This window comes from Nesoenas mayeri, assembly GCF_963082525.1.
Source record: "Nesoenas mayeri genome assembly, chromosome: 2".
NCBI lineage: Eukaryota > Metazoa > Chordata > Aves > Columbiformes > Columbidae > Nesoenas > Nesoenas mayeri.
Genome location: NC_137543.1, coordinates 135244463 through 135266420, shown reverse-complemented (window position 1 = coordinate 135266420; position 21958 = coordinate 135244463). Strand labels below are relative to the sequence as shown.

At 35.7% G+C, this 21958-nt stretch overlaps 1 protein-coding gene across 1 annotated transcript in view; it reads right to left on the bottom strand.

Moving 5' to 3' along the window:
* Positions 1-21958, bottom strand: part of THSD7A (thrombospondin type 1 domain containing 7A) — a gene marked incomplete at its 3' end in the record, with an annotated part of 196496 nt that overhangs the window by 45687 nt on the left and 128851 nt on the right. Inside the window, exons 9-13 of the mRNA XM_080339999.1 lie at positions 16634-16868; positions 13555-13670; positions 10966-11098; positions 9451-9554; positions 112-306 (exon numbers count right to left, since the gene is read on the bottom strand). Of these exons, the coding sequence (XP_080196125.1) occupies positions 112-306; positions 9451-9554; positions 10966-11098; positions 13555-13670; positions 16634-16868 (783 nt within the window). The remainder of the gene's footprint in view (positions 1-111; positions 307-9450; positions 9555-10965; positions 11099-13554; positions 13671-16633; positions 16869-21958) is intronic.

Genomic DNA, 21958 nt, shown 5'->3' with positions numbered 1-21958 from the left:
ATGAGGACAAATATTGCTTGCTTGTCATAGTGGAACCTCAGAACAACACAAGTTTTAATCAAAGCACTAGCAATCATTAATAAAAGAAGTGTTCTTTTTTGTTACTCTTACCAACAAGAGTGCGTTTTCTTGTCCTGACTCCTCCACAGTCCCCATTACAGGAAGAAAACTTTGACCAGTTCGTAAACTGACAGTCATCTTGGCAGGGAATCTGGCACGTCTGTGTTAAGGACGGTAATGGACCAGCATATTTAAGGCACTCACTGATGTCAGCCTGTCCTCCATCTTGTCTGCGACAAGTAATTGCTGGAAGCAAAAAGGGATGGAGTTTAATTCAGCAGTTTTCTCATCAATGTCTCTATTCAATTTCATAAGTCTACAATATTCTACCACAAAATCACACTGAAAACCCAGAATAGCTATACAACAACCTAATATTTGCCATTGGTTATATCTTGAACAAATATGCTTGACATTTTCAACCTTTCTGAGATTCTGTTTAAATTTCTATTTATCAGAATTTGCCAGGGGGAAAAAAAAAAGGCAAAAAAACCACACAAAACAAAACAAAAAAGAAACCCCCAAAAAAACAAAACCAAAACAACCAACCAAAACTTAGAGACAACTGTAAATATTATTAAGATTACACCATGTTATCCACACCTGTTATACCACTTTTTGCATTATCATTTTTCCTACAGATAGAGCCTGTAACTCAGACACAAAAGCCCTTGCAATGCCATTTCAAGTACTTGAATATTCTATAAGCTATAAAGCTGTATCAGAAGCATATACTTTAGAAAAAGGAACAGACATAAAATTTAGAAACACATTTTAGTTCTGGATAACACTTAACCACCCACAATTTTTACTCTTGAAAAAGGGCTGAGGGACAAAGCATGTCTGCTAGGGATGGAGTTTCAGCCAATAGAGGTAAAATATTTTATAACAGGACAGCCATATCCTGAATAAAAGCCTCTTACTTAGAAGAAAAAAAAGTTTATTTAGAAAACTTCAGGTAGCACAAAAGGAAGAAGTTAGAACACAACAATTTATGAAGAAAAGGGCTGCTTCATTAATGTAGCCTTTGACAATGGTCTATTATTATTCCTCACAGTTTTGTTGTCGTTGTTTTTCACCATGGTTGCTTATCTATTATTCTAACCAAAGCCTCAGTAAATCTCAATCTATTTCCTTGCCCAAAACAACATAAAACTTATTATACAGTAACAAGATTGGAAACTTCTATTTGTTTGTTACACAATAGACTCATTTTTATGATTCTTAGCACCTGACAGCACACAGTCTATGCAGTATCTCAGCGTGTCTGTGGAAAGTAATTTGGCTCTCCAATTGTCACAGTAACATTGCATCCAAACAAAACATATCATTCTGTATATATAAGAAGGAACATAAATATTTTATATTATACTCCACTCCATAATTTAAGCATTGCACTACAATTGTACTGATGATAATTGTTTTATTGTTACGTGAATTGAAAAAAAAAGTAAAAATGGAAAACTTCCTAACAAAAGTATTATGGCTTAATCAATTTCAACCTTTGGAGAAAAATAGGCTTTAATGCAAAGTGTCAAAATAGAAAACTAGCTATCAGTGTGTACTTCCTCCTGGAGGAAGAAGGAAGAATGCTTCAGGAAGGTAAGTGTAAAGGTTTAGTGACCTACGGTTTCAGAAAAAGGCTATTTTGTCTGATGGGTCTAAACTAAATTTCTACCTCATGATGACTGTAGGAAATTGATGACCTCCATGGCCTTCTTCAAGCCTGTGTGCCTACTAAAATGTATCCAGAGGTCCCAAGTGAATTGGTTTTCCCATACGTCTGTGGTAAAACACTGTGAAAGTGGGGGAGGGGGATGTTTTTCCAGAGATGCTAATCAAACAACTTCCCTGATCCTTGTCTGCCCTTTGGAGCAGGGCTGCCAAGACTGTTTGTAATAGGCTCAGTACGGTATTAAGTTGTGCTTATTGGGGGACGGAACAGCTGTACATTTTCTAATACAATTATTCTGTCAAATTCTGTTATTATTGGTGTAGTTTACATGATGAAACCCTTTTTACTTCAGATATAATTTTAGTGATTCCTTGAGAAAAAACAAATATCTAAAAATTGAAAATCCATACAACAACTATTTTAAAGGATGTGTTAATTGTATCTACTACAGGATTTGTAAAATTATACAAAGATTTTGGAAAAAAAAAGGTAAACCAGTATCTTCCTAAATTATGACTTTGCATTCTTGTGAGATACTCGTCTCTGCTAATAACAGAGATCAGTTTCCCTAAGGTAAAAACACAGTTCAGACTAGTTCTACCATGTGGAAATTCACAGAGGTCCAATCTAAATCCTCTGTCTTGAGTTTGAGTTTGGCATGTGCATGCATAAGCAAAATTAATAGCCTTATCTTCAGTGCATTCTCAGGGAGATATAGCCCACCATTTTTTAGCAATGAAAACTACACCTAGCCAAGGAGTGCACTGATTAAGCCAATAACTTTCAATAACCTCCTTCAAAAGTTTAATACCCATTTTAGATACTGTCTCTCCATCTAGTTCTTTGACAGGCTCTAAACATTGTCCATTGAATAACATTATTTTTTTCTACCTAATTGAGTGTCTCTAAAGCCAATATTAATTCTCTTGGTTATTAAACATTACCCTGTGGACAGATATACACTCTGTCATAATTTTTTTCTGACTCATATTAGTGCATCTAACTTATATCAAGCAGACCCAGGTGAGAAGCTCCCTTGAGGAATAACACTTTCTTTCTTTTCCTCCAGATTAACTGTCAGTTGTACCGTAGCAATCAAAGCAGGAAAACTCATTCTTGAGACCTAAATATTTCACCTTAATAACAACACAAATTAGAGGACAACTTGGCATACTAAATCAGTTCCTGAATCTTAATTTTCACACTGCCTGTCCATAACTATTCATGTTACTTCTAGTTGACAAGACCTGGATGATTCACTCTATATTGCATTTTCCTAATGTTATTCTACAGATTCAAGTATCAATTTGAAAGGTTTATACTCCTTGTGATTGTTGAAGATTGGTATTTTTCAATTACTTAAAGTAGGGACTTTGACAACTGTATACATTCCATTAATACATTATTTTGGTCAGGTAAAAGTTTTACTTGACAATGCTCTTACTCTTAGTGCAGTTACTTTTTCCACTCACAACCTAATTTGGGCAAACACAGCCCCTGCCTCTCTGATCAAACCTGTGGTTCTCTAATCTTATTCCATAAAAGTCACTGAGATTGATGACTAACTCACTATACAGAAAACTGTCTTCAACTACTATAATGCCATGCAGTGCCAGACTAATTATTTTGCCTGTAAACCATGTTATATTTATTACAGACATAGGCAAAAAGTGGAAAGAGCGTGCTGCTTCTATTACTGAATGAAGCCCAAGTAATTGTTAAGTAATTGCTAAAACAGGAGTATGGCTAACAGAAAAATCAAATTTAACGTGGAAGTTATTCACTTACTAAATTGTTTTGGTATTCAACAATTATTATCTCCCAGAAGAAAGGTGGGAAATAAATAACAGTCTAAATTTTCTAGACAAGGGACTTTGATGTAAGCAAAACTTTATCTGATAGCATTGTTTACACCAAGCCACATGGGACTACAGGCTAATAAATTTGTTGTTCGCATAACGAAACAATAAGACTGTATTTAACAAGTCTTGTTATGTGTGGGTTTATATAAAAACTTTGCCAGTGTTACCATCATCAGTATACTTCACTAAGATGTCACTGAGATTACAGATTCTGTGTCCCCTACACCTAAAAATTAAGATATTTTATTAACAAATGTCATCTATGTCCTTTGTTTTATAACACAATTGTGATACCATTTTTTCAATTGCTAAGTATTTTTAACGAAAAAAAAATATTCTATTTCATTTCTAGAAAGGCAATAATTACTTCAGCAGACTCCGTTTTCTTACACCTACGATCAATGCTGCCTGGGCTATTATTTCATCTATGTAGATTTCTTTTTCTCTGGGACGTGGCAGACTAGACACTACATGATGAAATGCTTCTATCATGAAGTATCTTAAACTGGAGCACATGACAATAATATTGTGAAAATACAAGCCTGAGCATTATTTACACACCAAAGAGAAAAACAATGTGTTTCTGCCAAATAAAGTTGTCTGGAGATTACGGGTTTTGTCAATAAAAAAAATAATTTCTCATGTACATACTGCTCTTGAGCACATTTGTGCAAATTCTTATTTCCGTACAAAACCTGAAGTTGCTGGTTGTACTTTGCAGTGACTGAAATAGGAACCAGGCAATAGGGCACTCTCATCGGTTAAGTCTTCATTACATCAAAATAGTAGTTTACAGCTCCATAAAGGAGCAGCACTACTTCATGACTTTGTCTACTTTCTCTTCCATAAGGGCACAAAACCCCCACAAAACTAAGTCCCCCCACCCCCATAAGCAATGCCCAGAGGGTGAGGTTGCTGTCCCTGCTTAGCCACAAGCAAGAGGAAAGGCCTTTTGGCCACCCATTCTGCCTCCTTGCCTCGCCATGACTTGACCAAGCCTGCAAGGCCTCCTCGTGTGCTCATGGCCATCCTGAGAAGCTTCCTCTGGTTACCCTGCTCCACTGTCTTTCAAATAACTCCACATATACCCTGGGAATGAAGAACAGTGAGAGCTTGGAATCAGCTCTTTAGTAATCGCTAATTCCCAGTGACATCGAGTACAGCTATTCAGATATTTTCTCTGACAGTTAGGTTACTTAAGCTTCTGCTTAAATTTTACAAATAACCTTCCTCTTGCTATTACAGAAAATGCTGACAGATTTCACAATTTTCATCCCCTCCCGATTACAAAACTCTCAGGAAGATTTTTGGTGCCAAGGACTGAAGATATCATCAAGACATCTGGTCAATTTACTCTTGTTAATTGAGAAGCAGTTTATGAAAATAAACACAACATGAATGCTATTGCAGTAAAATATGGCTTTTCTCTACATTTCCTGTTCCTGATGGATAGAATCAAAAGGAAGTTTCAAAATCCTTGCTGATGCATCCATAAAATCCTTTCTTGGGGGTTTCGAACAAGAGATAGTTAGAAGTCTTAAGTTACTGCAATTCTGTAATACAGTCCTGCCATGTTTATCCACTGGTAAAAGGCAGTGATATGACTACAAATTTTCATTCATAATTGAAATTCAATACAATTGTCATGACTATCTGCCTTCTTCAAAAGAGGATCATGACTACAACAATGAATGTGCTGCTCAAGTATTAAATGCTGTTACTATGCTTAGATTTCGATATAAGCATTGATCCATCACATGCATTAATAATTACAAACTTTGTTCTTTAAAAAATTCCAAAAAAACCCTTGTTCTTGAAACAATAAAAAAATCCAACACCAAAGCCTTCTATTCTCTTTCTTCTGCATTGACCCAAGTTCTAATTTGGCAATGTTCATTTAAACTGACATGATTTGTAACAAAACCTTAATTATACAAGACAGCTAGAAACAGAGCTGTCTTCAACAATGAATCACAATTTTAAACTTTATGATTCACCCACATATCTCTTCCACCAAGGAAGACCAATGTGATAAAAAAGATAAAGAATGGAAATGTAAATAATAAAGCTGTGATACAAAGCAAAGCATGCATATGCTTTAGTTACTCATAGACACAAATCAGACATCTAACCAGTTGTTTTTAATGATCACTAACTTCTAGGTTTTCCTTCAGATTTAATTATCTTTCCAACTAAAATATGAACAGTGCAGACTATTTTATTGAAAATAAACCACTAATGAATGCATAGTCAGATGTGCCTTTTCCCTGCTGTAGATTCCTATTCTTCCTTAACACGTATGCTGATACATTACGTGTTACAGTGTGTGTAGGCAACCAGGTCAGAAAGAGAACAAACTGATACCATTGGCAACATCCTCTTGCACTGAAAAAGAGGAACTGAGAATGGTTCTCTCATACAAGAACGTAATTAGTTGCTTTACTGAATGTCGACAGAAAATGAAAGAACAATCCACAAGAAACGAAAGGGCTGAGATTACTTCGATGAGATTATCATTTCACTTTGTCGTCAAAAGTAAATTACCACAAATAGATGAATGAATGTGTGTTTTCTGCATTCATGAGCATAAAAAATTTGAGAGGTAACTCCTCAATTGAAAAAGAAATGCTGTCATGTCTACATTTTCTACAGTATGTTAAACATTTATACAGATATCACCGACAAAAAGTTAAATAATCTGTTCAAAATATCTTTATTCCAGTATCACATTATAAATGCAGTATCAGAATGTTGTACCATATGGATTTCATATTTCACTGTTTAGTGTTTCCTGATTTGGGGGTGGTTAATAGTACTTGCACAGTAGTAGCTCAGTCTTTTCCGTATCTACATCACAAAATAATCTTTAAATGTTTTATAGTACAGAACTTTTAACAATATATTGTCATGCAAAGTTTTCCATAGCCTGAAGAAGCTTTATTTACAAGCTAAGTGTGCTAGAGGGAGCCATGAATTAGCAGGGAGAGGGGACAAGTTGTCTTCCAGAGTTCGCCTTCAGAAACCGCTGAAATCTCTCTAATACAGTGCAGGGCAGAGCTCAGTCAGCCAGACACCTGCTTTCAGGTCAGCTCCCCTTCAGTGAGCACCTTGAATGATATCAGCTCTTGTGCATGGGACCAAACAAAATAATGTGCACCGCTGAAAACTCATATGTGGCTATTTTAATGGCAGAATTTGAAATCTCAGAGGGGGAAGGGTAATTTGTTAATGAGCTGTGTAGGAGATAACATATAAAAAAGAAATAAAACACACTATCCATGTTCAAAATGCAATTTTCTGAGATATGATGTAAATAAAACTTCAACCAATAACCTCTAGAATCAAAGAGGTATGTTTACCAAAGTGAAATTTACTTTTGTGCAAAAATTAAACTATTACTTTCAAGTCATATTCATTGTAAAGGTGTTCAAGAAAACAGAAAATATTGTACTTTTCTTAATCTAAAGCAAATCTGTACTAGCTAATTTAGCTCCTACAGAATATCAGTTTACATTACTGAACACAAAAATAAAGATACATTCAAAACATTGTCAGGTATCAAAAACACTCCCAGGGTTCCTAATTAATGATTGTTCATCCTACCACTTGACCACATTACACTAGAGAGCTACTTCCATTATATCTGCTTGTATGAACAAGACTACTGCTTGAGTACATTGTTCTTTTCAAAATCCAACTCCGTGTAGTACAATAGGGAAATTCTGCCAATCTGTTTTACCAGATTTGAAAACTGTGTGCCCAGTCATTCCAAAATAATGTATTACTCTGCACATGTGTGTACCACACAACTGAAATTACAGTTTAAGAAAAGGAAAGTCTCAAGATGCACAAGAATAACAAAAACAATTTGCATGCAGCACAGTTAGCTATCTTTCTTTATTAACTGACTTTGAGGCTAAGTCAAGAGATTTAGGTACTACCATGCAAGTACAGAAGATATTTTGTACTATGTGGGCTCCTACTGTCAAGTACAGAAATCTTATTTTTTTTTTATATTGTGTAATCTGAATGTATCCTCCAGAGCTGCTAGAAATAAACTGCATTAGTGACAGACCTTCAAAGAATTACCACAGCCAAAAGTATTTTGTATTAGCAGGCAATACCCTCAGGTTTCATTTTGTGGTAAGCCCTAAATTGATCTCCTGTAACACTTTCTGAGTAAGCAGTAGTACTTACAAGCTTAAGATGTACTCTTTGACTTTTTGAAGTATACCATAACCTCCTCTAATACTGCAAGGAAGGTTACTGACCAAAACATTTCACTTTTGCAGTTAGCAGTGTCCTTGCTCAGGAATTCCTCAGTCTGCTGAGCCAATATTGTTTTAATGGATAGGAGTTTGCAGTCAGAAAAGGCAAAAGAGAAAAACATTCCTGGAATTCAGGGTTGACTAGTAGTTCAAAGCAATTCCATTACTGCAACATAATAAGTAGGAACTGCAATTATTTTCATACTGAGTTTATTTAATGCACCTATAAACCATCTCCTGACTGCACTTAACAGAGTCACACATACACGGTTCTGTTAAATCCACAAAATGCTCTATGAAGACAGGTGGCAGTAAAGCTGGAAAGAGATGCTAAAATTACTTGTTATCAAATGGAAATAGCAGAAAAGTGTCTGCATCACTGGGTTCGAAGGGTCAGTCATTTTGAAGTCCAACCAGAAGCTGGTTAAGAGTGCTGCACTGCAGTGGTTAATTCCAGGGCCAATTCTGTTTAGCATCTTTAACAATCTGTATAGAAAGCATCCTCAGCAAGTTTGGAGATGACACCAGTTTCAGAAGAGCAGTCAATACCTTCCTAGAGGGTAGGGCCGCCATTCAGAGAACCTTGACAGCCTGGGGAAATGGGCTGGCATAGAATTTTAACAGTGTAAATGCAAAGTCCTGCATCTCTTATGCTACCTAATTCAAGGGTGTAGAGAAGTAGGAGCCAGACTCTTCTCTGAAATGCATAGTGAAAGGATAAGAGTCCACAGACACAAATTGCAGCAAGGGAAATTTCACCTTAGATATTAGGAAAAAAAATGCAGTGTTAGACTGGACAAGCTGTGAAGCAAACTTTCAGAGAAGCTATAGGATCTCCACCCTGGGAGATACTTCAAACATCTCAAAACATGACCCTGAGCAGAATGCTATAGTCTGGATGGAATCTAACTTTGAAACTGGCCCTTCTCTGGGTAGGAAAATGGACCAAGTGACCTCCAGACCATCCTTCCAACTCAAAATTATTATATGGTTCTCTGATCCTAAATTTTTGAACAAACACTTACAGGGAGCAAAAGTCTTATATTCAGTCTAAGGGATATACCCATAAACATGTCTTCACATCCTCGCCACGTGAAAAATGTGACAATTTCACAGGAGAATTTACACAACTTTTTTTTTTTTTTTTTTTTTTTTAAAAGCATGTAAAGTCACCCATTCCTTTTGGGTTTGTTTGCTTTGGTGGTTTTGTTTGTTTGTTTTTGTTTTGGTTTTATTTGTTTGGTTGTTTAATTTTTGCTTATTTTTCCATAATTTCCACAAACCCCTCTGCAAACTTGCTTCAGGTAATGATGGTAAAATAAGCTAAACAAACAATACCACAAAATTAGTCACTGATGGGGTATCTGTACTTAAAAATAAATTAATACTGATATTTTATGAATAAAATATCTCCAAAATACCAGTTAGGATGGACTCTACCATACTAGCATTTGGTATTTTCCTTTGCTGATGCACATACAGATAGATAAAATGTTAGGTTATCATGAGAAAAATTTTAGGCATTTCTCACACCATTGCAATAGTAGATGTCTGAATAATTAATGACAGAAACAAAAGGTCTAACCTCTTGCTTGTAGCCCAGGTCCACAAGTCTCATGTGCTCCTGGACTGTCTTGGCGCACATACCAGGGCACTAGCTGGCATCTGCGCCACTTGTGGGTCTTCCACCTGAAATGAGGGGGAAAAGAATCAACTTCAAACAATCCATCTAAACTTGTGGCAATCAAAGTTGAGGCAGCATTAGAAACCACCATAAGCTATTGGTTATTATTACTAACTGGTCAAAGCCAATTCACCACAAACAGTAACAATACTGTAAACTTTTCCCTCTTTCCTATTTCATTTTTTGCTCCTTTTAGGATTTGGCCATTAAGAACACAGGGAAGGAAGGAGGCAGAGGAGGGAAGAGAAAGCAAACTATATATATTTTCAAGGATTTTAAAGTGCAAAGGCACATTAACACTACCTAATAAATACACAGGGAATAGAAACCATAATCTGAGGATTATACATTAATACAAAGCATTAACACATACAAGGTGTGAGAAAAAAAAAATTAAAAAAGAATGACATACAAAATAATAAAAAGATGTGACTTGAATACCCATTTAACAGAAGAACTCATTTGCTATGGATTTATATCTGAGCATGCTCAGAGTATCTTACCAGTCAACAAAATGACATGATAAAATTTGAAAAGTAGATTTAGCAAGTGACACTAACATCTCATATAAAGGGACCCATTAAACAAGGATGAATTTTAAAAACTAGCACACCCTAATAAACTTCCTCTCTTCCTCACTTTGCCTTCCTTCCTTTCCTCTTTCCACCTGTCTCAGTCAAGCAAATATGTGTTGAAGTTTCCCAAATATACTCCACAGATAAAGCTCTAGGGTTGATTTCTGGTTCACATGGTATTGGGGTGTCTTGTAGCAGTAAGTAGTCACATACAGGTGTTAGTGCATTCCTTTCCCTTTCTTTTTTTCCAGGTTTTTTCTTCCCCTTCCTTAGGCATACCTTGCAGCATAACAACAAATGAAGCAGTTCTGCCTTGCTTAGAGCACAAATAATTTACAGACAAAGATGAGGTCAGATGAACAAAGTCAGGATTTTTCATTTGTTTTCTCAAATTTCAAATGATATGATTACAAGGGTAAAGTTTTCACAACAAACAAATGCATTTGCTAAGCTTCATCTTCCAAATACTATCCCAAAAAGAGAAATCAGAAGGAAAAAGGGACACCAGCCACAGTGGGTTTAAATGACTGTAAGGGTGCCTCAGTCACAGCATGTGCACAGGTCAGAAAGATGCTAAAGTAAATATACAGAAGACATTTTTAGTATTAGTTTGTGCCATGAAATTTAAGTCACTCAATCTACCACTGCCTAGCAACATTTCTTCTTAAGTTCAGCATATCATAATGCACTAGCTCAGGTAAAATTTGATACTGAAGACACTAAACAGATGAGGAGTGGCTAGCATTTTAAAAGATAAAACTGTGACTCTGGTATTGAGTAGAAAAAGTTATTCAGCTATATTTCTCTCAAGTCTAAGCTGTCTATGGTTGATTTAGACCACCTGTAGCTATAGCAGATGGGAGAAGCTTCACATTCCTTTTCCTCAAACAAAGAGTCCGGGCACTCACGACCACCGTTGGCAGGGAGCTGGATGATGACTCGGTGACGGGACTGCTTCGTTACTGTGACACCCCCTGCAAAGAGTAGAAGAGCTTGTTTCTCCTACTGCTACACAGGGATGACAGTAATGAGGGTAAAAATAAGATTTAGCATAACAGGTATTTAAGTCAATTGCTATAACAGTGACATACTATTTTGTCCATAAGCAGAAAATAAGGCCTAATAGAAAAAACCCACAATCTCAGCTAAAGACCAAGAAGTAGAACAGAAAGAAGCAGTAGCAATACTGTACAAATGAATATACAGCTAAAGTGAACACACAATTCAAGTGAACAATAATTAAACCACCTCAGTTTGCTGCTATGCTTTATGGTTTCAATGTGTAAATTTGCCCTAATCATTTGCATGCAAAACCAGAAACAGAAATCAATGGAAATAAGTTACTATACTTTACAATTTTTCCATTCAGTAAATACCTCAATAAGAAAATCTGCTTGCCTTTTGCTTATCTCCACAGACAGGAATATAGCAAATTTAATTTACAGTCTTGGTTCTCTCTAGGCTGGGTTTTAATTCTGCTCCCTATACCCCCATTTTCCACCTGGGACACACATTAGCCTATCTAGATACACAAAAAATATTCCAAAAGAGCATGCTTTACATTTAAATGTGAAATTTTATTTCCCACTCTGGAATTAATTTACAGTTTACAGTTTTTAATCATTATAGTTATTCATTATTAATGATAAAGGGTAAATAGTTCCTGTAGGAATTTTTACTCCATTCATCTTCAGATATCAGTTCTTCAGGCAGAAAATTAAGAGAAAACTCACAAATTTATATTAATTCTGTAGCAATACCTAATACACAAATATTGTTAGGTTAAAATCTTGGATTGTTTGCTTTTTCTTTTTTCTTTTCAGAGAGCTGTAGCACAGACATTTGGCTGACTGGTGGGTTATTACAGCAGCTGCGGCTTGTCTGAACACAGAAGCATGCTGGATCACGGCCAAACAATTGTAATTAGGAACAAGCGGTAGGAGAATCCCGGCGGTGACTCTTCACCACCTGGCTGCTTTTCAACACAGAGGAAACCCTCCACTCCTGAGTCAATCAGCTTCAGGAGATGCCAGGAGCTGGCACAAGGGGCAAGACAGACGTGCAGCCCAGCAAAGCTGCTGACCAGCTTGTTCACACATGCAGGTAAAGCCCATGATATAAAAAATGCTTGTGTAGTATGAAAAGTTTGACTCACTGAACAGACAAAAGGCCTATATTGGTTTGCAAATATATTGTTTTTTAACAACATACATGTTAGTTTGTAGTCAATATTCGTGAAGATATGTTCATTGCATCAAGACCTTTCTTAAAAAAACACAGAAATAAGAACAGAAGAGGATGGCATTTTTGTCCAAGACGACAGCAAAAGTATTTCAGAAAGAACCACTAACATTGCTGTAAAATAACACAGTATTTAATAATTAATAACTATTTCATAGATTCAGATTCAATGGTTTTACTTCTATGTTCTTTTTCAATGGTTATAAATTTAATCTTCATAACCCTTTTTTTTATTTGTTAGAATGAACTAAGCACTAATAGGAATTACTGCAAAAATGACTTCATGCTTGTGTCCTTTATAAAGCATGAAGAATTGGCCATGACATTCAAAGTGCATTTATTTGATGTAACAATATCTTACATTCTGATAATATGGCAGCTGTGAGTAATCACTGTGTCCCACATGGGGATTAGCACTGTGTCAAACTTGGGGTATTATTATAAAAATACCTCCTGTTAGGCTTAAAAGAGAAAAACACATGAGGCAGAAAAATGTGGGCAATATTAAGCCAGTCATCACTTTAACTTTATATATGATTTCTGTGTAATAAAAATTCAAGGGAGACCTGCACTGTTTTTAAGACCTTTGCCAAGTGTATTAAAATGGTATTGCAATGTATGTTTAAGTGAGGTCATTAACATCAACTTAAAGCCTGCTGATTTTTATTAGCTGCCCTTCAATCTTCCTTAAAAGAGAAGAAAACAGCCAAAATTATACACAAATGCATATCTATCTATCATCTATCTATCTGCTGATACAGAGCCTCAGGTTTTCTGATGAGTAAGCAGCATCTGTATTTTCAAATACCAAATCTGACCATTTTACAACCTGACAATTCAAATACAGCTTCTATTATTGTACAAGTATCTGTTTTTGTCTTACACTACAAGTTATGTGTCTGCTCTGTGACTAGTTCTCTCTTTATCAGTGGGAGATGCAAATGGCAGTTCATAACATAAAAGAAGGCAAAATGGGGAAAAAACAAAACAAACAGATGCTTATAGAAAATTTAGAGAAATAACTCTTTTATTCAACAAAAACACTGTTTCGTCTTTGCAGGTGCTCTACCAGCTATTACATGCCCTCTGTCAGAAAGAGATTTGTATAAGTACTTTACCAAAAGTGACTGCTAGCCTAAGACATTTTTTTCTTACAATCTGTCTACTAGCACACACTAGATAAAATCACCTTCTTGACAGGAAGAAGGACACAATGTCCAGTCACTGAATGGAGTCACAATACAATCCTTCCTACAGGGAAGCAGACAAGGCCTCACAGTTTCTGGCCGGAGGTTCTCAGGGCATCTAAAAAAAAAAATTGAAAAAGAAGAATTATCAAATAAACAATCATTCTGCAGTGAAGTGGTGAATCATGAGAGATACTGAATGCCTGCAGGCACATGAGGGGAGTGCTAGTTGCCCAGAATTTACCAGCATGGAGCTCAGAAATAAAAACTCTTAGAATTTAAATATAGCTGGTGGAAGCAAGCCAAAACCAGTGCATTCTACACAGGGGATCTAACAACAACAACAAATCATAATTCCTCACTCACCATTCCAGACTTTGCCTTTTCAGTGTTATTTTCAAGCTGCCAAATGATTATGAAGTTATCTAGTTTAGTTTAGCGAAAGAGATTTTTAGCTCTTCACATATTTACCAGAAACAAATTCTGGAAGGAGGCGTATTTAAATTAAATGACATCACTGACCTAGGAAAAAATAGGTATAAGCTGGCCATGATTATGACAGAAACCAGATAAGGGTTTGAAACTGCCAGATCAATGAGACTATGAAAGACTGTCAGAAAGGACAGAAAACCTGGTTTAAGGAAGAGGCTTGATCAGCATACAAAAGGGCTGATGGGTCTGCCACATATGGGACTCATTAACCCAAGATATTTTTCCACCTTTCTGTGCTCCTATTATTTCATCAAGGACAAACAACTCTCTATGCTACAATACTTGTTTTCAGATTGATACAATAACTCTTGCCAAATTACTGCAAATCTTCAATATAATTTCAAAATTACTGTTGCCCTAAAAGTGCACAGAATGTGAACTGTTTGAAGGATTAGATAAAGAGGTAAGAAAAATATCACATCTACATTTTAGAGCTTTTGGCTCATTGCAGAAAATTGTTACTATGACTAGCCTTTCCTCTTGTGGCTGCTGGGCATCTTGGACCAGAGAAACGTTTTTATTTGGATTGGATCAGCTGGAGAAGCTTGGCTTGCATAAGGCATCTTTCTTGTCAGGCTGAAGGGAGCACAGGCAAATCTAACAATGAACTACAAAGAAAACGTGGTCTCCATAGTCAGTGGAGAACTATGCCTGTGTCAGTGTGGGAGGAGAAGCAGAGGGGAAGGACAAGTTGAGTAGCAGCTTTACAGGAAGGTGTTCTTCATTAATAATTCTTGCAAGTTCGTTATTTTCACCTCTGCATTTTCTTGCCAATTCACATAAACCTCTATGAGTATGACCCAGTACTGTGAGCCAGCATCAGCTTCTTGGTGACCTCTTATAATGACATGTCCACCCTTTCTCTTTTCTCTCCAAAAATACCAGTGTGAAAGACTATGAAATATTATAGCTATAGCAACATAAATCTCCATTGCCTCTCCATAAGATATCTACATTTTTAAGGCAAGTTGTGCCTTGTTTCTATGTGGTTCATAAAATCAGATTATGTATGCATAGGTGTATCATATCTGGTCATGTACACTTTAAAAAGACATCTGCCACAAATCATACACATTGACTACACTTTCAGAAATTTTCTCTAATGTTAAAATCCAAAATGCTTCTGAAAAGTATTGAACATTGGATTACTAGTAGCTTTTTCCTTAAAGAACAACAGAAATTATAAACATACAAAAAGGCTGAATTATACACATTCATGCTTTCATTGACAACTTCATCTTTTAGGAGCACTGAACACTATAATTTCTCTTCAGATCCTTGGGCAAAGCAATTAGTTCAATTAGAGCACCATTTCTATCTTTTATATTGTTTGTATTTAGTATATGTGGCTTGAAGTGAAGTATTGATTTTTTGCAGTCCTTACTGAAGGTCAGAAGAGATACAAGCTGAAGTCTGTAACTTGTGAGGTAGATAAGGCCAATAATATTGATTGTATCATACCACAGTAATCCTTTTCATTAAGGGGAGTTTAAAACAAGGTTCCTATTTACATTTTGATGTTAAATGTCTGGTTCTTATAAAATGATCCAGTGATTTTAAAGGGATAATTTGAAGGATCAACCAAAACTTCTCTCTAATTTTACAGGATTCATTTACGACACAATAAAACAGACCTCCTTCCAAAAATTTAAGGTCAAATCAAAGACAAAGACATTAACAACAGATTTAATAAGGAAGATAAATCATTAGAGGCTTTTAAAAAATATAATATGAGTACCAAATAAAAGATATAATGGTCTAATGACTGAATAGAAAACAACTTAATGCAGATACACAACAATTTAGATTACTGAATGTGCTGGCATTATTCCCCATATTTCCATTTAAAGTAAATTAGGAATGAATCTACTGCTGAATAAAGCAACAAATCACAGGCATCACGCAAATATTTAGTTTAAGAATAGCTTCCTCATGAACTTTCTAAATGACCTCTGCTATCAGCTCTTCCAGCTTCAAATCGGTCCTCAGTAGGATACATATAAAAACTGCAAATCTGCATGAAGATTTATCAAATGTACTTTACTAGCAGGTAATCTGTATTTAAAACTGGACATACATTAAACTGCAAAATTAAATCATTGGGCCAAAGAGATGTCTTAGAAATATATGTATATGGGGAAAAAAAGCTCACAAAGGTTGTCAAACTAATGTTCAAACTAATGTCCTGTCAGAGCTGTAATATACTTAACCTCTTCAGTCTGCTTCTGAGAAGATGAACTTATACGGGCTGTACTGTATTTAGACTCAAACCAGTGTTTTCACAGGGAACTGCACAATCCATATAGTGCACTGCCTGCTTGGACGTACCACCAGGACCTTGGAAATGGTGCTGCACTGCACCCCACACAAATGCCTCAAGACTTTTATTTCAACTCAACCTGATGATGATTTTTATCACCCATAAAAACTGTAGCTTCAATTTTGTATTTTTAAAAGATTAATTGTTCTCTCATAACAACACAAAGATGGGGGTCTTTTTGTCTTTGCATGCAGTCATCGGTGATATAAATACAGAGCATTAAGATCCAAAGATAACTACAGCATGAAGATATTTTTGATGATCTTTACTTTTTTGGGCCCACTTGTCCCACGTTGACTCTCACACAGATGACCTTTCTTGTCTGCATCCCCACAGAACAGGTGGCCTCCCCATTCCAGCTGGCAGAGGAGTTGAAAGCAGAGACAGACGTATCCTCTATGCACTGTCCCCATGGGCCAGTCTGCCAATGATACACAGTGCAAGAGTGTTCGTTACAGCTGCGCGTTTCCTGTAGGGCACTGCTATTTGGGCACTGCATTCCTCCTGGAACAATAAAATAGGGCAAAAGTTCATGCAGCGGAAGGAAATAGAGTTTTCTATTAAAAAACAAAAACAAACAAACAAAAAAAAAACCCCAAGCAAACAATAACCATTGTGCAATGTTATTAGCCATATATTATCACTTGGATTAAAGAAATGTTCCTTTTTCCTCCTCCTCATATGCCCAATATGGACTTTGACAAACTTCAGTCAACAAACTACATAAAACAGAATGTACTTGGACAGTAAATGTAAATATGTAATATGTAAGAATGCCAAAATAACCATAACTGCTATAACACACTAATGTGTTTGCAGTAATCTACAGCGTTTTTATTTTGGGGTTCTCTAAAAGAGACTGCATAAGGAGGTCACATAAGGAGGTATGAAGGCTCTAGGCAGGAGAAATGGTTAAATACTCTAGTTATGCATCTGTAGAGGTCACTGTTTTGTCTAATTCACAAAGCAATTAAAAAGATTTTTTGAGCTATTGTCCTAGTTACCAGTGGCTATTTATTAATTTTATGTAATTACTAAAGAGGGTGGCACAGCTGGCAATTTAAAGTCCACATTGAGATTACAAAGTCTTTTGCAGGTAAAGACTGAAATGTGTTCATGTGTCAATAATTGTGAAGAAAAGCTCAGATAATGCTATTTTTGTTGTGTCCGGTTTCAGATGGTATGCTCAATTTCTTATATTGAAGTACTTCAAAGCTAATCTAGGCTCCAAGACCTCCATGAGTAATGAAGAACTCTTTCCTACCAGGCTTGATCAGAGGCTACTAGATGTCTGGCCCTGTGAGTAGACAGCATCTCTGCTAGATATCTGGTGTTACTAGACATACAGAATTTAGTTTTAAGAATTAATTTAAACATTCATGGCCTACACAGGAACAATAGGACTCCTATCTCCAGATGAAAGAACACCAGCAGAAACGTAAATAAATTTTCTTCTTCCCTAAAAGACAAGAACAGTGAGAAGATGAAGAAGAAGAAAAAGAAGAGAGAACAAGAACTGAAAGAGGAGCTTTTTATCAGTTGTCACAGAGGAGCTATACTTCTCACTGAAAAGACGAAATGTATGCTCACACTAAGTACATATCAGAGAACATATGAGCCTTTCTATCCCACTACTGAACTTAGGTTGACCTCCCAGACTAAAGACATTCAAAAGGGAAGGGATTTTAAGAAGTCATTGCTGAGAGAAATTAAACATGTAATCAAAGACACAATGGCTACTTCAAATATTCCGACACTAGTAAGTCAAATATCACAAGTGGTATGAATACTTTGTAAACCAAGTTGCTTTTGTGGAATGTCTAGATCTGCAGCAAATGTGAGGAAACTGTCATTCTAGTGAAAACAAAGGACAAAACCTAAATTCTCAAATTGTTTCCATAGAAATAATTTTAACTTCTGACTTTGGGCTAAAAATGTTGATGCAACCAAGAAAGAGTAAACATCATATTAAATGAGATGTTATGCCAAAGATGAGCTACTCTTAAATTTTACAAAGAGGGATTAGAAAAACCTGAAAACGTGTGAATGTATTGAAGCAATGACTGAAAGGGAATGCGTTCTGGATCAGAATGGATGCAAATCAAGTCTATTAGATTTGCTTTAAATGTAAGTCAATATGCATAGCACCAAGTCCAAACATGTTAAAGGCATTTTCTTTAAAACAAAAACAAAAACATAAAAATATCAAATAGTAAAACAAAATTATGGTTATGAAAGATGTTTCAGAAAGTTATTTAAGCAGCTTCCTTCAGGAAATAAATAAAAAAATCTTCCAACTAATAGCAGCAGATGTGAATATAAGCAATGAAATTAGGAAAGTGAGTGCATTTTGAAAATGAAAAAAATATCAAGGATAGTAAAGTCACAAATTATTTCACATGGGAGAGAAAATTGATCCACCTGATAAGGAGTCTAGACATGTTCCTCCAGTACAAAGGTTAAAAAAATGAGAACTTAGAAGAGATAAGGAAGGTTAATAAATTATTTCTATCTGATGTTAGCTCTAGAAGAAAAACTAGAGAAATATTTAAGCAAATTCATAAATTAAAAGGGGGAGTGACAGAAGAAAGGTTTCCCCAGGAATGGATGCCATAACCACCAGTTCCTAAGGCATTTGAGAATAAAGTGACAACTTAGATTCAGTTTTGACAGCTATGCAAGAATGTATATTCAGGGGAAAAAATGAAAGTGACATTGACTTGTAAAAGAAAAACATTGGGGCATGAATGTCTGCAGCTCAGTGGGAATCCACTTCTGTTCAGATGAAACCAGTAGTTTAAAAAATTATGTAGAGAATGAACAAAATGTGAAAATTATATTACTGAAATATAAAACAACTATCACTAGTACTAAATCTTTCTAGTAATTAAAAATATACTATTTATTTATAAATCACTGTGTGCCATTCTCTCCAGGAAAACAGCATATCCTTGTGCTCCATCAAATTAAAATAGGTACAAAAAGAGTAGAAGAGGTTGGAAAACTGGCAGATAGAGATGCCCTTTCTAACATCTGCATAGGGGTAACAAGATCAGGGCTGCTCAACTTCAAGAGCACTTCACCAAATGAAGGTAGTTTTGACAGGAATATAAAAATTAATGAGCATCACAGAAAAAAAAAAGGACATACAGTACTAAATACATTTTATATAATATATGATTAGATAACTATAACTGCTTCGCAGTACTAAAAGTATTCATTTCAAGGTACAAAGAATAGCTGGAGCTGAAGCATTTCTTTTTGGTTTTGGATACTTAAGCAAAGCACATTTGGAAATAAAAGGCTATCTTTACAGAGGTACTTGCATATTACACATAAAATAACAGAGATATGAATGTAGTTCAGAATTGCCATATGCTTAGATTGATTTTCTGACTGATTTGGAGCTGGTAATGGATAAGACATCTTGCTCTAGGACATTCAAGGATTGGATTTTAGAAGTATTTTTTTTGTTTACACTGTTTTGATAACTTCAGATTTCAAAATGCTTTACAGTTTTTAAAGCATTCAGGGTAATTTTAATTAATCATGTTGATATCACTCATTTTCCAAATGCATGTGATTTCATATATGCATTTCAAAATAATCTTTGTATTTGACTCGTGGATTTTGTGTGTGTGGTGAGTTGTTTCTGTTTGGTTTTTTTGTTTGTTTTTAAAAGCTTTATTTCTCCAAAAGCAGTATCAGCAATTTACTATTTATAAAACTTGGAATGCATCCACCGTACCAGTATTATTCTGAATGATACTGATTTGGTGTTATAAATCAATGCCAGTGTATAATCAATACAGAATCAATCTGCATATCTACTATTTACTGAAATTTAAGAATCATTTAGTACTTTTAAGTCTCAGGTTGTGGACTATGTAGTCAGTGCATATTACTAATTATATAATATTTATTGTACACAGGAAATTTTAAAAATAAAAGAAATATTAAACAGAAAATAAAACAAAAATAGAAAACCCCTAAACTCAAGAGAAGAAGGCTGAGCTATATAAAATGCCTTCGCTAAACTTATGCAGAACAACAATATATTGTATCAGGTAACATCATTATGTCCTTTGCTGTCATTTTAAATTTTGAGACAATGAGTTTCTTGAGTTTCTTACTGTACCATGAATTTGCATGTGACAGTGACACAAATGAGCTACCACTATAGGCAGGCTTACGGACAGGCAAATTTATAAATCATTTCGCCTTTCAAACCTTCAACCTGAGGACAATGATCTCGGAAAATATATGAAAAATGGTTATTGTGACACCAGTTTCCATATGGAGTCACCTCACAAACCATAGAAAGTCTTTATCTTGAGGAAAGGGACTCTTCTCTCTCTTCACTGAATGGCAATAAATCAACCCATCCCAGATGTGCACAACCACACTGTGCTTGAGGCTCTACAGCACATGGTTTGACCATGCGGAAGAGGTGTTGCTCTGAATGAGGACATGCCAATGAGAGGGCCTATGGACGAGGTCAGCTCCTGCCTTGAGGAGAAGTCAGCGCGGTGCTGGAAGGGCAGTCATATCCCAGAGCTCATTAGAAAACTTCGTCACTACTGTAATTTATGTATGGCTTCAATTTTTCCTGTGAAGTTACTGTTGTCACAAAGGAATTATTATAATAATACTGAATTATTCCTATTCTAAGTCATCCCAGAAAATCAATTATACTGTGGCTGTTTCCTGGCAGCCAGTTATGCTAACTTGATGGCTTCTTCAAACCAATTCAGCAGTATAGATAGCTGGGAAGTAAGAAGAAAAATAAGGTCTTAAGTGTGAAATTACATAGCTCTATCACAGGCAGTCATCTGCCGACATTAACATATAAAATGACAGAATATAGAATCTTTATTTCAATGAGGAGAGAAACAGAACAATCATCACGAGACAATACCTTGATAAGAAGCCATCTAAGATCCAGATAAAATAACCTATTTCGTATGTATTTGTAAACCCTCAAAAATTTAAATGGAGTGTTCACTTTTAAATACTGCAATGAACAAAAATTAAGTGCTTCAGATAATTTGAGGGATTGCAGTATTCCTGATGTAAGCAATGCCTGCAGAGCACTTTGATCTTGCCAGGCTTGTAGACTGAATCCTTCATGATTAGCAGGAAGATGCATGTGATCAAGGACTCACAGTGAGAAACCTGGACTCCTTAGGTCATCTTGGAAGCCAAGTTTAGCCTTATTCATAGACTGACAACAGACTTGCACATTCATTCAACAGTTAATGTCCAATCCTGATATAATAGGAATTGTATATATATCTATGTACAATATATTTGTCCTATTGTGTTCTGAATAAAAAAATCTCAAATATCATGGCTATATTATACAGGAATTACTAAATGGTTTATCTAACCTGGTCTTTCTTTCACATCAGCAGTTCAAGGGAAGGTTCAAAGATCCAAAGGGAACACCTGTGGAACCATTCACCTGAACAGAACTGATAGCTATTTTCAGAACTCAGTTTTAATGTGCAAATGGGAATTACTGGTCTTACATTTATGAGACCTTGGGTTTTGTAGCTACACATGATGTTTACAGAGTTTTCATCAACAGTAAT